The sequence below is a fragment of the Diadema antillarum genome, unplaced genomic scaffold (genome assembly GCF_040938485.1).
Source record: "Diadema antillarum isolate AM-2024a unplaced genomic scaffold, OU_Dant_1.0 seq00000686_RagTag, whole genome shotgun sequence".
Taxonomy (NCBI): Eukaryota; Metazoa; Echinodermata; class Echinoidea; order Diadematoida; family Diadematidae; genus Diadema; species Diadema antillarum.
The window spans coordinates 72,241-86,246 of NW_027271591.1; the positions used below are offsets into that span (position 1 = coordinate 72,241).

A 14,006-nucleotide genomic window follows, 5' to 3' on the forward strand; every position below is an offset into this window, starting at 1 on the left:
TTGGGATTAGGACAGGACATCACTTAACCCATTATTTGACCATTAATCCAAAAAAGTCATTTTCACCAAAATTGCAGATACAATGTCTTCTCATCCCAGCGACGATATGGATTGTATGCTAGCTGATAAATGATGGCTACATTGTAGACTGATGGTGGAATTAAGAAGAAAATTGCCATACCTGTGTGTTCTGGCAGAATGCAATGTACGTCATACTAGTACTCAGTGAAGAGAAAGAAAATCTACTGATAAACACACACAAATGCTGTCAACGTTTCACGACTACAAACACCCCAGAGGACCTTGAGATATACTCTCACTTAAGCTTAACTACAAACACCCAAATAATTTTGAATTTTCATCACCCTGTGGCACTCCCACATTCGATCAACATGTGCATTGCTATCTTTTGAGTGTGTTATCAATGGAAATAGTGTACATACATTGGTACACAACTTTTATCCCCGAAGCACCCTCCCCATTCAGTAGTAGGTTCGGAATATTACATCATGAATGATCAATCGTGCCCTAGCAGTCATATTTTCCAACAAGGTGCAAGTGATTCACTCTAGCATGGAAGATGGGAGGATACTGCTGTGGCCTGATATGTCGATTATCAGTAATTGATTATAAAAAATTATGTAGCAACAACATAGCATGATCCGAGACTGTAGTACTTCCGGTGAACCTTTTCGGCTATTAAATATTTTGCATATTCGGTATTGCCAAACTAAAATTGTGTAATCAAAGCATAATATCACACATTTCTTATGCGTATGTGTAAATTTTAGAGCAAAGATTGACACTTCTGCAGATATATGAGAACTATGTTTTTATGATAAGGCCCTTCTCCTTTTCGGCTGACAATAAGCTAAGTACACAGAGATCTCAGAAAGGCCGTCGAGTGTGATTTCCCCATCAGCTATATGTTGAGCTACACTGAGCCAAGAATTCAATATCTTGCAAGACTATTGGCACCTGTGAATAACATCATCTAGTTTTGGTTTTGTGTGTCCATCCTCATATACTTGGTGTGAATTGTTTAGGACCAACAAAACTGCAATTTACCCAGAGATACATTCTGGTATGATCATGAATGGAAAAGACTAAGATACTTTAGTCGTTATCAATGAAAATTGGTCGGTGTTTTTGTAAATTGATGTATAATTCCAGCAGTTGTATTGAAAGCTAAGTCTGTAAATACACGTGGCGTCAATTAAACTGGCAATAACCACACTCGGAGCAGCAGCCAGCCGTTTCATTTTGTTATATCGTTTAATAAATGCCAGCATGATATCATGTCAATACTTGCAATAATAACATTGTTAAATGTCGATACAATAGATACAATAACATAATTTATGTTATTCTCATTGTCATAGGTCTCTGCTGTTTGTATAAGTTCATTTCATCTAGCATACACATGTTTTACATGTTTCCTTGAAACAAATGAAGTAAAATATATGCTGTCATCAATTTCGTCTCAAAAAAGGAGAGAGAGATAAAACAAAACACACAAGGAACAGGTCATCTCCCGTTCTAAGAACTACCATTCTAGTTGAATCGCGAGGGCCAGATACGCCCCTTTGGATTGCAGCTTGCAGTAACACACTACAATGTTTTACACATGCATGCACACCTCGGTACGCCAGAGAACGCATAACAGCTTTACATAGTGAAGACTGATGCTCGGTCACTATACCATTGTTCTTACAGTTCCTTAGTTTTGTATATATAATACAGTGTATGTATATGAAACACTGAGATCATTTTTTTTTTTTTCTCATTGAGTTTTGTTTCGTCATTTTTGTCTTATTTATTCCTTCCTTTTGTAAAGCTTGCAATGTTTCCAATTATATCCAGTACACTGATCATCTAGCTGCAAAGTTTAGCACTTATAAAAGGTTCTGCTGTCGTAGAGAATGCCAGTACTTAATTTTAAGAACTACATATTGCATGACACCGATGCATTCAGGCCAGTAGAAACCCTCAAATGGCACTCAAGTACAAGTACTCAGAATTAAATGGAAGGGCTGATCGGAAAACTTTGCCTACCTTAGCAGAACAATTTATGACAGATTATGTGCTGGGACTCGGTCACACATTGATACACTTCTCCATCTGTCTTTGACATACTACATGACGAACAACGGGCAAAGAAACGCACTTTTCACAAGTACTTGAAATAGCTCGACATCTGACACTTTTTGTTGTCTTTCCTCAAATTCACCAGAAAAATAAAGATTTTGTGTCACCACATGTCTTTATGTACACGTACATACAGAGTCAATAAAATACACCACATGAGGTACCACGTTGAAATAATGTTCAAATATCCCGAGATTAATATTCTGTGCTAATTTTGACAATAATATTCATGATTTGGCATTTCATATCTCACATGCCTATTTCAGCTCTTATCTAGCCAGTTAATCTCGGGAAGCTACAGCACCGCTACTGCCATATGAGAGTACATATACACTTGGCTGGCTAAACGAGCATCAGAACACTTGCATGCATACAGTATAGAATCTGGACAATTTATCACGAGTACACTGTATCATAATTATGGTATTGGTGAATATGTCAATCAAACTTTGAGGAAGGACAAGAAGAGATGGGCAACTCTGCAAATTGCGCCTGCTCTTCCACAACTAGAACTGAACCATGCATTTCTCAAAACATTCATGCATCATACTACAGTATCACCTCGGTAGGAGGCAAAAGAAAGTGACCACAAACTATGGCCACATGAATGAATGAATGAATGAATGAGTGAATGAATGATTGCATGAATGAATGACCGACTAGACATTGCTATTTGAAATGACAAAACTGCTGGAATAAAATCGGGCATCACGCCAAAAGAGACCCTTCTGAAAAAAACAACTCCATTAATCTGCTCTTCTGGTTTCTGCCCCGTTCTGCCCACTGTGCAATAACTGAAGTTATCATTCTCCTATTGTATCACTGCGAGCAAACACGCTTTAATATGCTAAAGGCGAGAAAAGCAATCATGTCGCGTTCTCTGCACAGACTATAGGGAGGGGGACACAAGCCTGTGACATGGCTGCACCAAAATTTGCAGCATACCCTTGTGAATTTCTTGCCTGTATAGGAGAACCTTGTTACAACAAGCACCTTGGGATGAGAATTACCTCATTTTATCAGGGTAAAAAAAGAAGAAGCAATAACGGAGAAATATTTTAGAGAATTGGGATTAATCTAATGGATAACTCTTGTGTGCCTATCATTTCACAGTGGATACATTTTTCGCAAATCTTGTAAACAGAATGATCTTGGTTACATTACTATCAAACATGCCAAAATGATCACTCCAGTAACATCGATGCTATAAATATCACCTCCAAGGTGAAGAACTACTCTCTTTGCTACATGAGAAGGAATAATTGATGCTCATTCCGATGCTTGGGTTCTTCACTGCAACTTTTAATCAAATCTTGAAATTGTCTTACATGTTCGGATTTCCAAAACATTATGCGTGCAAACATATACATGTACTGTATACAGTATCTGGTTTAGTCGGGAGGGTGAGAGCACAGAATAATTCTTCTGTATCATTAGCCTCGGTTATTCTCGACAGATTATCCACGAGTTAACAATGGTGTGCATTTCTGATTGACATATCGGAGGCTCTGTTAGCATGCGTTTTGAGACTCTCTTGGGCTCCCTAAAGGTAAAATAACATAAAACTTTTTTTGCAGGCATACAAGCGGTACTTAAGACTCATCATACAGACACTTCATGGAGAGATTCTCAGCACAGTCGTAGACGGAAGAAGGCGGACGTACGGATATCAAGTGAGAGTCAATGTCTCAGTTCATAGAGTCGTATTGCTGTTGCTAAAATAACTGGACACATGTAAACACACAATCGGAACTTCTTAAAAATGCCTTCAGGCATGTACCATTCCACAGTGCTCACGCTTCCCCCCTCAACTCACAGTGGGTTGAAGGGCTCAACACCATACAAAGAGTACACAGACCTCGCTACCTGAATATATGCATTTCACTCAACAACCGTCCCAAACGTCTACGCATATGTAGATCCATCTCAGATACAAGTAGGCCTACTTTCATATTTGTGTAGGCTCTACGGCCAATGACACTATTACAGCCGTGACCGTATGTGTCGACCCGTTAGCAGGCGAGTATTCTTGGGATGGTACATGACTGAAGGCATGAACAGATGCACATGAACACACACACACACACACACACACACACACACACACAAACACAAACACACATCCATACTTATTCTGTACACATTCACATTCCAACACAACTTTCCTACTCGTAAGAAGGAGCTCATAAATAATTATTTTGTTGGAGTTACCATAAAATGCCATGCATGATGCGTATCGAGGAAGCATTTCTCACTACAAATCATTCATCCAAAGCACTGTACCGCTTGCAGACAGTACAGTGCTACAGTATTTCTATAGCTACAGTATGCATGTCCCTATGGAACGGCAACGCGTAGTAGATACAAGGGCAAGTGTGTTATATTCTATTCACAAGCTCAGCAGATTTACACTTTCTTTTACAATCTTTTGTTTTTTGTTCCTCCCCTCGTGCTGCTTGGTCTGTTTTCGGTTGGTGTTCTTGTAGCACCTTGTCTCATTTAGATGACAAGCTCCTTTCAAAGAGAAAAGACACAGCACCATTTGGGGTCCTGCATATTCAGAACTTGGTGATCAACGGCTAAAAATCATGGCTGTTTATCTGCCATCCTTGTGCATATTCTGTATGATCACACTGAAATAAAGACAACAAATAATTGCTTTTACTAAGGGATCGCCTCATTTAAATGTTCACAAGGCTTACCTTCTCGGAGGCCTCTACCTCACTATACCAAAAATTATTTATGAGTTTTGATTATATTTTCTGTCATAAAATATGACTGAGAATATGTTTAATGTTCGGGGGACATGCAAGCAAGGGAATGCAGCAAGCAAAGTGGGGGAAGGTGCGCGAGAGGGAATATCCCCGCCCCATATGAGGGGGACCTTTTGCACTTTACAAATTGAAATTCAATGATCTGGTACAAATTTGGTGAAGAATATTGGAAATTTTTAAAACCCAGAAGTATTCAAGAAAAAGAAATATGCAAAAAAACAAGGAAAAAAAACAAAACAAAAAAAAATGCCTTGGATGTTGGTTATTTGCGTAAGTTGCGAAAAAGATTGCAAATAATTTTTTTTTTGCATAACAAAATTATTTAAAAATCTTATATTTGTGTCTGAAAAAAAGAGGGGGAGGGATTAACATTTCTTGGGGGGCACTTGCCCTCATGGTGCTCAGTTGTTGCCAATCTGTGGCTTTTGCCAAGAATAACTTTCTGCTAGAGGGTGATTCCCCATCTTGGGTGCATGCAAGATAAAATCCAGCCAAAATTAACAGCTGAGGACAAGAACCTCTGAGTGAGAAAGAGAGAGTACAGAGCAATTACTGACCAAATATTCAAAAATATAATCAGTCTCCTTTCCACATGAGAAAAGAAAAGAAGAGAACTTCAATAAACATACATCAAAGCCATCATGCAGAATCAAAAGAGGAGAAAAGACATAAAAATACAGAAGTCTGATAAACACTTGAAATACTCCTTCATTCAGACAGGGGGGGGGGGAGAAATCTTGTAGAATCCCACATATTTTTCAATTGTTGAAGAATAGAATATTGCGTCACTTTAGTTATTTCTATTCTCAAAGAAAAAGTACATTAAAAAGCACAACCAAACTACAACTCTCTCTTCCTGTACGGCACTTGATTGCATCACATCAACATCCATTCGCAGCAAATCTAATGCTACGTTTATGCCATGTTCCTGGCAGCCACGGCAGTCGCGCTTCAGGCCCCCGCAGACAGAAAAAAAAAAGGAAAGAAAAGAAAAGAAAAGATGGACGCAAGACAAGACAGCAGGATGGGATAGGCTGACCGAATTGGTGTGGATGCTGTGTCAGATTTTTAAACTGTCAAAAAATTTGCAACAGCATTTACGGTGCTGATGAGAGACCCAGCAGGCCATATGAATATGGGGAGAATGCAACTAAATGTGTCAGCTCGTAACAGGTCGTAACAAAACTTGCAGGCGGCCCGTAGTGGGACGTAAAGGAAAATAATGTGTAGTCTAGCCTGACCAGATGCTGTAAGAACAGCTTCTGATAGCTACACGTTCACCGGAGCCAGGACTGGATTGAACATGACTAGAATTAGAACACAGGGGGGGGGGGGGGGGGGGGGGGGGGGGGGGGGGGGGTACAAGGAGAATATCCTACCTACACACGGTATACTACATTTCGCGCAAACAGGGCTGCCATGGCCGCCAGGAGCATGGTGTAAACATAGCAGACAGGTCCGAGGGTAGATTCATCAGACCTCAATAAAGTCTCCTGGAAGTTTTGTCTCTCATACCTACACATGTGAACCACTTGGCCCATTGGTACAGCTTTTCCAGACAGTGGCAAGCAAGCCACGCTTTATTTGTCTGTCGTCAAATTTTGGCACCTCTAACACGAGGGAATCTCTCCAGCCCACAGACTGTATGGCCGTACAGCCATGAACGAAGAGCACACGGGCATGGTTTGTGTCAATGGAACTCTGTCCGTTAAGCAAAACAAAACAACAAAAAAAAGCATACAGAGTTGCACAATCAATGTTCATCCTTTATCTGCAAGAGGGAAAGAGGGCACCATCCCGGCATGATAATTCCTAATGTTGCAACCGTTCTGAGCACCATTTAAATTCACCGGTCAGTGGCTCTTGTGTTCTTCCGTTTAATAGTTTGTATAGTGTTGTTTGGCATCGAAAAAACCCCATAGCCTTGTACACACTGTCCAAAGTCCCTGGCGCAGGATGGGTTAAATGAGATCCGGGGTATCATCCCTGGGTGATAAAACCTCTTCTGGGTCATCCACTGTCGTAACGTTGGCTCCATTCGTCCGTTCAGTTACACCCGTCAAAATTGGCCCAGCATACGGTACACATGGACACGCTTTACGGGCTTTTAATAAAGAAATGAAATCAAAAATACAGCAAAGAAGAAAGAGAGGTGAAAGTTGGTATCGAGTCGTGCAATGTTCTCTCATCATGTTTGGCCCAATGGGGTCAACTTGCAATTTCTGTTCCTCCAGTTTGATCAACGATGAGTCGAAAGAGACGTTTGCATTTCCACAAGACAATCAACCATTCGGGACTGCAACAAAGACACTGAAATAGTCTTTGGGTTATCGAGGAGGGATACAGTTTTCTTTTCATTCTGTTTTGTTTTTGTTTTTTTCTGCATTTTGGTCAGTGCCTCTTCAGGAAATTGCTGTTACGGGTTGTCTCGCGGCATTTCACAACACTCGCACTTGTCGAGGAACGGGTGGTTGAGAAACGTGCAGTGGGTGCAGCTCCATTGCTGGCCTTCATCGGGGTCCGAGAACCGAGGCTGGACATCAAAGGCCTGTCCTGTATAGCCAGAAAAACAAGAAAACAAACACACGCACATGATCAATGACTTCGATCAGCAGCACTTACAAGTACCCTACGGACAGCAGCATGCACTGACAAATACCTGAGTGGAGAAGCTATAGGGAAATTTCAAACAGCACTTTCTCAAATGAGGCTATCATTATTCAGACTTTCATCCCTCTGACTGAGATCATGGCACACTGAAACTGTATATCAATTACCATATTTTCAAGTGCACACATAAAATCAAGCTTTCGTGGTCAATGTGTATGTGTATGTATTTCCAAGCCTGACATATCCATTTTTTGTTTCAGTAGGGGTCAGTAAGGCTTTACAGGGAAAAAAAAAAAACACTTCTTACCACTACTATGTACATATTTGTAAATGCAACAAAATTTTGTAATGTGCAAATTGCAAAATAGTGCAAATTGCAGAATGGCAAATTTTTGCCTCATTTCCAACGACTTGCACAAATTTGGTCCAACATTGTCCTCTTAAAGGTTATATGTAATGCATTTTGGATACAGCAATTATATTCTGTGACAAGAAAAACCTCCACATATTTCTACATCTTTTATAAAAGAACAAAAGCAAAGAAAAATCAATACTACACTCAAATGGAGAAATAAAGTTACGAGCTACCAAGCGATGACCAATCAAAATGCTAACCAAAGCCTCTAGGGAGTGGCAACTTGTTTCACAGCTTTTTGAGTGCTTTTCATTAAATAATGATCACTTTCTGTTACTGTAATTCAAACTAAGTCTACTTATCTAACAACATCTACATTCCACCCCTACCCCGACTTCTATTCTGTGTTGCTAAAAATGCCTCCTGACGTTTCCTACATGAGAGCATATCACCACCACCTATACAGCCCTAGTAAGGCACCATGCGAGAATTAAACAAAGTGATGGCTGATTTCAAGTGTTCAAGTATTTGGATAGGAAGAATCACTTTCAGTCGTGGACTATGTCAATGTGAAACTGTGCCACCTGCTTCTACTACATGGTCACATGGCAACACCACACCATATAGATTTCTATTACCTGCCCTCCCATGTGAGATCTCATACTGCCAAAGTGTGTCTGAGATATTGGGAGCTCTATAACTATCTGCGTGTGGTATATGCCACGGTGCAGACTTACATTTAAATACAGTACCTACTTGTATGAAAAACTAACATTAGCCAAGACTGCACACTAACCTATTTTTTCTACTGGTCCAACCTGTCTGTCGGACCAGCAGGTACCCAGTTTTTTTTCCATGCTTTCAGGTCTATTCCTGAAAAAGTTACTGGTCCGAGAGTGATTTTTACTGGTTCTGGACCGTCGAACCAGTGCCAGTGTGCAGCGTTTCGTTAGCACTGATATAGCACGTATAAAACAAAACAGAAACACTCAAAAAATAATCTAATGGCGGGTTGAACTAAGCAATGATCACTCCACTATGACATCTCTTTTCAGTTCAATTACTCCTGATAAATCTGTTGCTGTTGCCATGGTTACCTGATGCTATGGGTGCCGGAGGAATGGGATCATTGCGTCCCGTTGTACCCATGTTCTCGTAGAAGTGCACACGCTGATTTCCGATGCTGATGACGGCTGTAGGAAGCAGCAAAAACAAAACTTTTCTCATTAGATGACACACGCACATACATATACACACATATATACAAATATATAACATACTCTTCCAAAAAAGTAATGCAAAAGTTAAAATTTCTTACTAATTATACATGTATGGGAACACTGTGCTCCGAAGGCCAAGTATGTGGTGTAACAAGCTGCATGTCATTCATTCTCACGTGCAATGGATGCTGCTATGGCCTGACGTATTGTAATCGATTAATAGAATGATATATAAAACATCACATACAAGTACATGTAGCAACCACCATTGGATAAGCTCTGACATTGTAGTATTTCTGGCAAACCTTTTTGTCTCTATTTCCCATTTTCAATGTTATAAACCCGTCTGAAATTGTGTTATTACAGTGTCATGTCACACTTTTCTATTGTATTTCAAAATTTTACAGCAAAAATGTACAAGTTCTGGAGGCATACGAGAACTATATTTTCACATGAAATCCTCCCTATCCCACATAAAAAACACACAGATACTTTGTGAGCATGCGATGGTCACCTACCTTGCTTCTTGAATTGCTCGATCTCATTGTTCATGCACTCAATGTCAATCTGGAGCTGTCTCTTCTCCTCCCGCAGCTTGTTCAGCTGTTCATGCTGCACGGCCAAGCAAAGCATGAAAATGATTAGGAAAGGTCCAGAAGTATAAAATTTTGGTGAGTTAGTTTATAAAAAAATAACAGCAATAATAAAATGAATAAATAAATAAATATAATGAGGACAATAATGATATTCATCATCATCATCATCATCATCATCTCATCCTCATCCTCATTAAATTGGCAACTCTGAATTTTACTGCATAATATCTTATGCTGGAAATAAACAAAAAAAGATTGATGGAACTGGATGAATTCAATCTCCACAAAAATCAAGGGGCATATAAAAAATTGCCAATTTGATACAGAAACAGAATGTGCTGCCAATTAAAGAAATCACTTAAAAATTTAGGAACTATGATATGGACGAGACTCTTCAAAATCCTGCAATCGAAAACAATTACTCAAGTGAACGAAAACGTTCCACTCTTCTTTACAACACACTAACAATGAAAAGTAAAAGAGGCAAGGAAAAAGATAGTCATCTTGGGATTGATGAGATAGTGTGCAATCCTATATCATTTTCAAGTTGACTGTAATGAAGTTAAACCAGACAAACAAAAGTAGTGGTGCCGCAAAAATTGGATCCAAAATATGAAAGTAATGTACTTTTCAACTTTCACAGTAACACATGTACATCACAATACATGGGTACAGTCGACAAACCTGTCCGTGGCGGAGGCATAAAATATTGAAAGAAAGAAAGAAAGAGAGCAACTGCTCCAACTGGGCAGTCGAAGGAAGATCAAGGACCTCCCGACTCACCGATATTAAGGTGGCTTTGTTTTGGGTCCTCTTGTTGTTCAGGTCCTGTTCCATCGTCCCAATCTCGCCCCGCAGCAGCTCCAGCTTCCTCTGCTCCTGGCTGAGATCTCGTCCTAGGCGGTCCTTTCTTGCCCTCTGGTGCATGATGAGAGCTGGGCGTGGTGCAAAATGAGCAAGAACAGAAGGGCTGAAAGCGCTGACCTCTCACCTGTACTTTCAGCACACTTTAGTTACATTCATTTAAACCAGCAATTGGTGTGAAAGACATTAACTTGTGATATCTAGCTGGCCATAACGGTACATTAACCTTGAAGCATGCATGTACAATCCTTGTACACTCTCAAGAATCCACTCACAAGAAAGAGCTGTTTACCTGCTAGTATTTGCTAGTATTGAAGTACAATAAAGGCTGCCATTGTAAATGAATTTCAAGTTTCAGACAATGACAATATTAAAAGTAAAATCTTCAAATTCGGGAAATCTACTCTCTAGATTTTTATCCAGAGTCAAAAATCCTTCAGAAATTTTAAATGCTTTCTGCAAAGAGCAATGCTCAACGGCATAGAACTACTTGTATCTAGAGTTCTATTTACAGATTTCATGCATCAGGCAAGCACTTAACCTTTCACTCCCTGGAAAGACCCTGAAAGGCTTTAATGTACTGGATGAGTCTCAGCGCTTTACGTTGGCCCCTGAACTGCCAAAAGACACCAATCTTGAACGTCGCTGCATCGCTCACGACTGTCAGACCTTCTCCCCTTTTGCCCCATTCTGATAGAAATTGTAGATGTGTCTATCACTTGGCATGAAACTTGACTTCAATACACAAACTGCTTCTTACCACTGCCCAACATGCTGTGTTTTTACCCTTTCACCCTTGACCTCAAGTCCTATGGCCCAATGACTCAAGGAAATCATCTCCATGTGTTTTCACACATCATTCTTGAAAAATGCTAACTTACTATGTAACTATGTCATTGTGGTTTCCAGAAATGATTGAGCACAGATGACCATTTCAATTTCTTTATAAAGCCATCATATCTATGACACTATCTGACACGTGATGAGGGCTATTACTATAGCTCCTCTACAGTATACTACAAAATTACCCCCCTTATGTCACCTGTGACAGCAAACAATGTGTAGGCCTTTAATGTTCACAAATTATCCCTAAGTCTAAATGCTCAGAGGACTGTTAAATCTATACGTATTCTGTTGAATAAATAGTACATGGTAGTCATCCTGGGCAATGATATCACAAAGAAAACATCTACGGTAAAATAGGTAATATTCTTGTTATATTTCCAAAATGTTTCATCCAGCAAATTAGCTAAATGGGATTTGTTGGTGCTACAGTGCTTTCCCTTCCGCTATGGCAGAGAGATGTTTACCTTGGTTGTAGGCCGCCTCATCTTGGCTGCCCATTCTCTTCCTGCCCTCCGGGCTCTCCATTGCCTGGGGGGCTGTTCTTTGGTGGGGTGGTGGAGACGTGGTGGCGTAGGATGTATGGCCCAACATCTGGGCACTGGACCCAGGACCTGCAGGTGTGGCACTGTACATGTCTGGATGCCTCTGAGACGCTGGGTCTGCCCATCTGACTGAGTCTGTCGGGTGTGTCGGTGTCCTTCTCCGCACGTCTGGACTGGGATTGTTCAGCTGGTGGGGTGCGACGGGGTGGGACGACACCACATTCGGCTGCACGACGGCTGCTGTGGGCAGAACGCCAACGCTATTTGAGTTGTAAGCAGCAGGAGCAAGAGTACTGGGTGAGGTGGTGAGCATGCCGTGACCAGGTCGCGACGAGGCACTATTCTGGGCCAGGTAGGCGACACCTGGGGATGACCGCCCCTCCTGAAAATCCAATCGTCCGTTTGACTGTGAGGCACGTAGAGCATAGTCATTTATGGGTGGGCCTGGGAAGAACGGGTTAATAGAGGGCGAAGGGGACCTATCCATAGGGGGCGACACACCGTGCAAGCTTATACTCCTGTCTAGGCCACTACTGTCCGGGGTGCCTGGCGTTGTATTGCCACTGCCCCTCCCATAAGTTCTCACAGGTGAAGTGTCTAAAGATTGAGCCTGTGCTGTGTTCGAGGAAGGGTTCCTGCCCTCGCCGCGCAAGTTTACAGATAATTTTGACACTTGCATGGGCGGTGGGTAATGATACAACTGTCGGTAACCCTGCCATCCCGACGACGGCTCTGCGGCCTCTGGCGTCCTATTGGAGGGATGCGGATGGTTTACGGTGGTGTCGCCTCCAGGATGCATTGTGGTAGGCCAGTCGACTCGCACCCAGCCGTCGCTGTTTTGCGTGGACACCAAGGAGTTGGTGTCCGATCCTGTATCTATGGGCTGCTGATGGCGGTGGGCCGGATCCATTCCGGCGGACGCACCACACATGGGATATGGCTGTGCTGCCACCAGACTTTGCTGGTAAAGCTGACTCATGCACTGGTCGAGGTTAGTGGGATTCTGAATGTGATTGAAGAAGAGCAACATGGGCATTGTAATGAAGCTTTTGACACATTCATATAGTCCCTTTTTATCATGTGCACGAATAAACACAAAATATCATCAAATGTCATCAAATCACAAAAAAGAAAGGGTTTAAAAGCCAACGTGACATACATGTGTATTGATGGAATAATTTTCATTTCACAATGTCATCTCTCTTTCACATGTCTTCAACATTATGCACCGAAAATAGAGAAAATAAGAAATAAGAAATTTTACTCGCTCTACAGGCTCCTAAAAAATGTATGAAGGTGAAATTTCAAACTGCATACAGTGATACATATTGTGACCAATTACCAAAATGGCTGGGAGATATAATTTTAATAAGCTACAGTACAAAAAAGGAGAGGGGTCATGATAACACCATGGATTCAATTTGAAAGATGCAAACACAGACATTTTCCACTGGATTTCCAAAGCTACAAAGATATGAAGTACTGTATACGCCAAATATTTCGCGAGGTTTTTATTTTCGCGAATTTCGCAAGTCAGGTGCTATTATCAGGTGTTATCAGGTGAAATTAAAGGACAAGTTCACCTTCATAAACATAAGGATTGAGAGAATGTAGCAATATTAGTAGAACACATCATTGAAAGTTTGGGGAAAATCAGACAATCCGTTCAAAAGTTATGAATTTTTGAAGTTTTTGTGCAGTAACCGCTGGATGAGAAGACTACTGCAGTGTACGAATAACTGAGATGTCACATGCGTACAACAATATAAGGAAAATATAAAGAGAATTTCACAAAATTTTATCTTTTGAAAAAAGTACACATTCCCCTGACTCGTTACCGACAAATGTTATGGGTAATATTATTCCCCCTGCCTTTAGAAAGAGGCAAGTCAAGTGCTCTTTTATTATGCGAGAAAAGTGAAAATATGTTGAATTTTCTTTTACATTTTCTTTATACTGTTGTACGCATATGACTCACAAGCTTTAGTAGTCTCCTCATCCAGCGGTTCCAACACAAAAATTTTAAAAATTCATAACTTTTGCATCGATTG

General features: G+C 40.8%; 1 protein-coding gene across 1 annotated transcript in view; it reads right to left on the reverse strand.

The window, feature by feature from the left end:
• Nucleotides 1–8,903: 8,903 nt before the first annotated feature.
• Nucleotides 8,904–14,006, reverse strand: part of LOC139737226 (uncharacterized) — a 28,601-nt gene continuing 23,498 nt past the window's right edge. Inside the window, exons 3-6 of the mRNA XM_071647902.1 lie at nt 11,878–12,958; nt 10,487–10,638; nt 9,626–9,719; nt 8,904–9,080 (exon numbers count right to left, since the gene is read on the reverse strand). Coding sequence (XP_071504003.1) covers nt 8,944–9,080; nt 9,626–9,719; nt 10,487–10,638; nt 11,878–12,958 — 1,464 coding nt within the window. The 3' untranslated portion in view covers nt 8,904–8,943. The remainder of the gene's footprint in view (nt 9,081–9,625; nt 9,720–10,486; nt 10,639–11,877; nt 12,959–14,006) is intronic.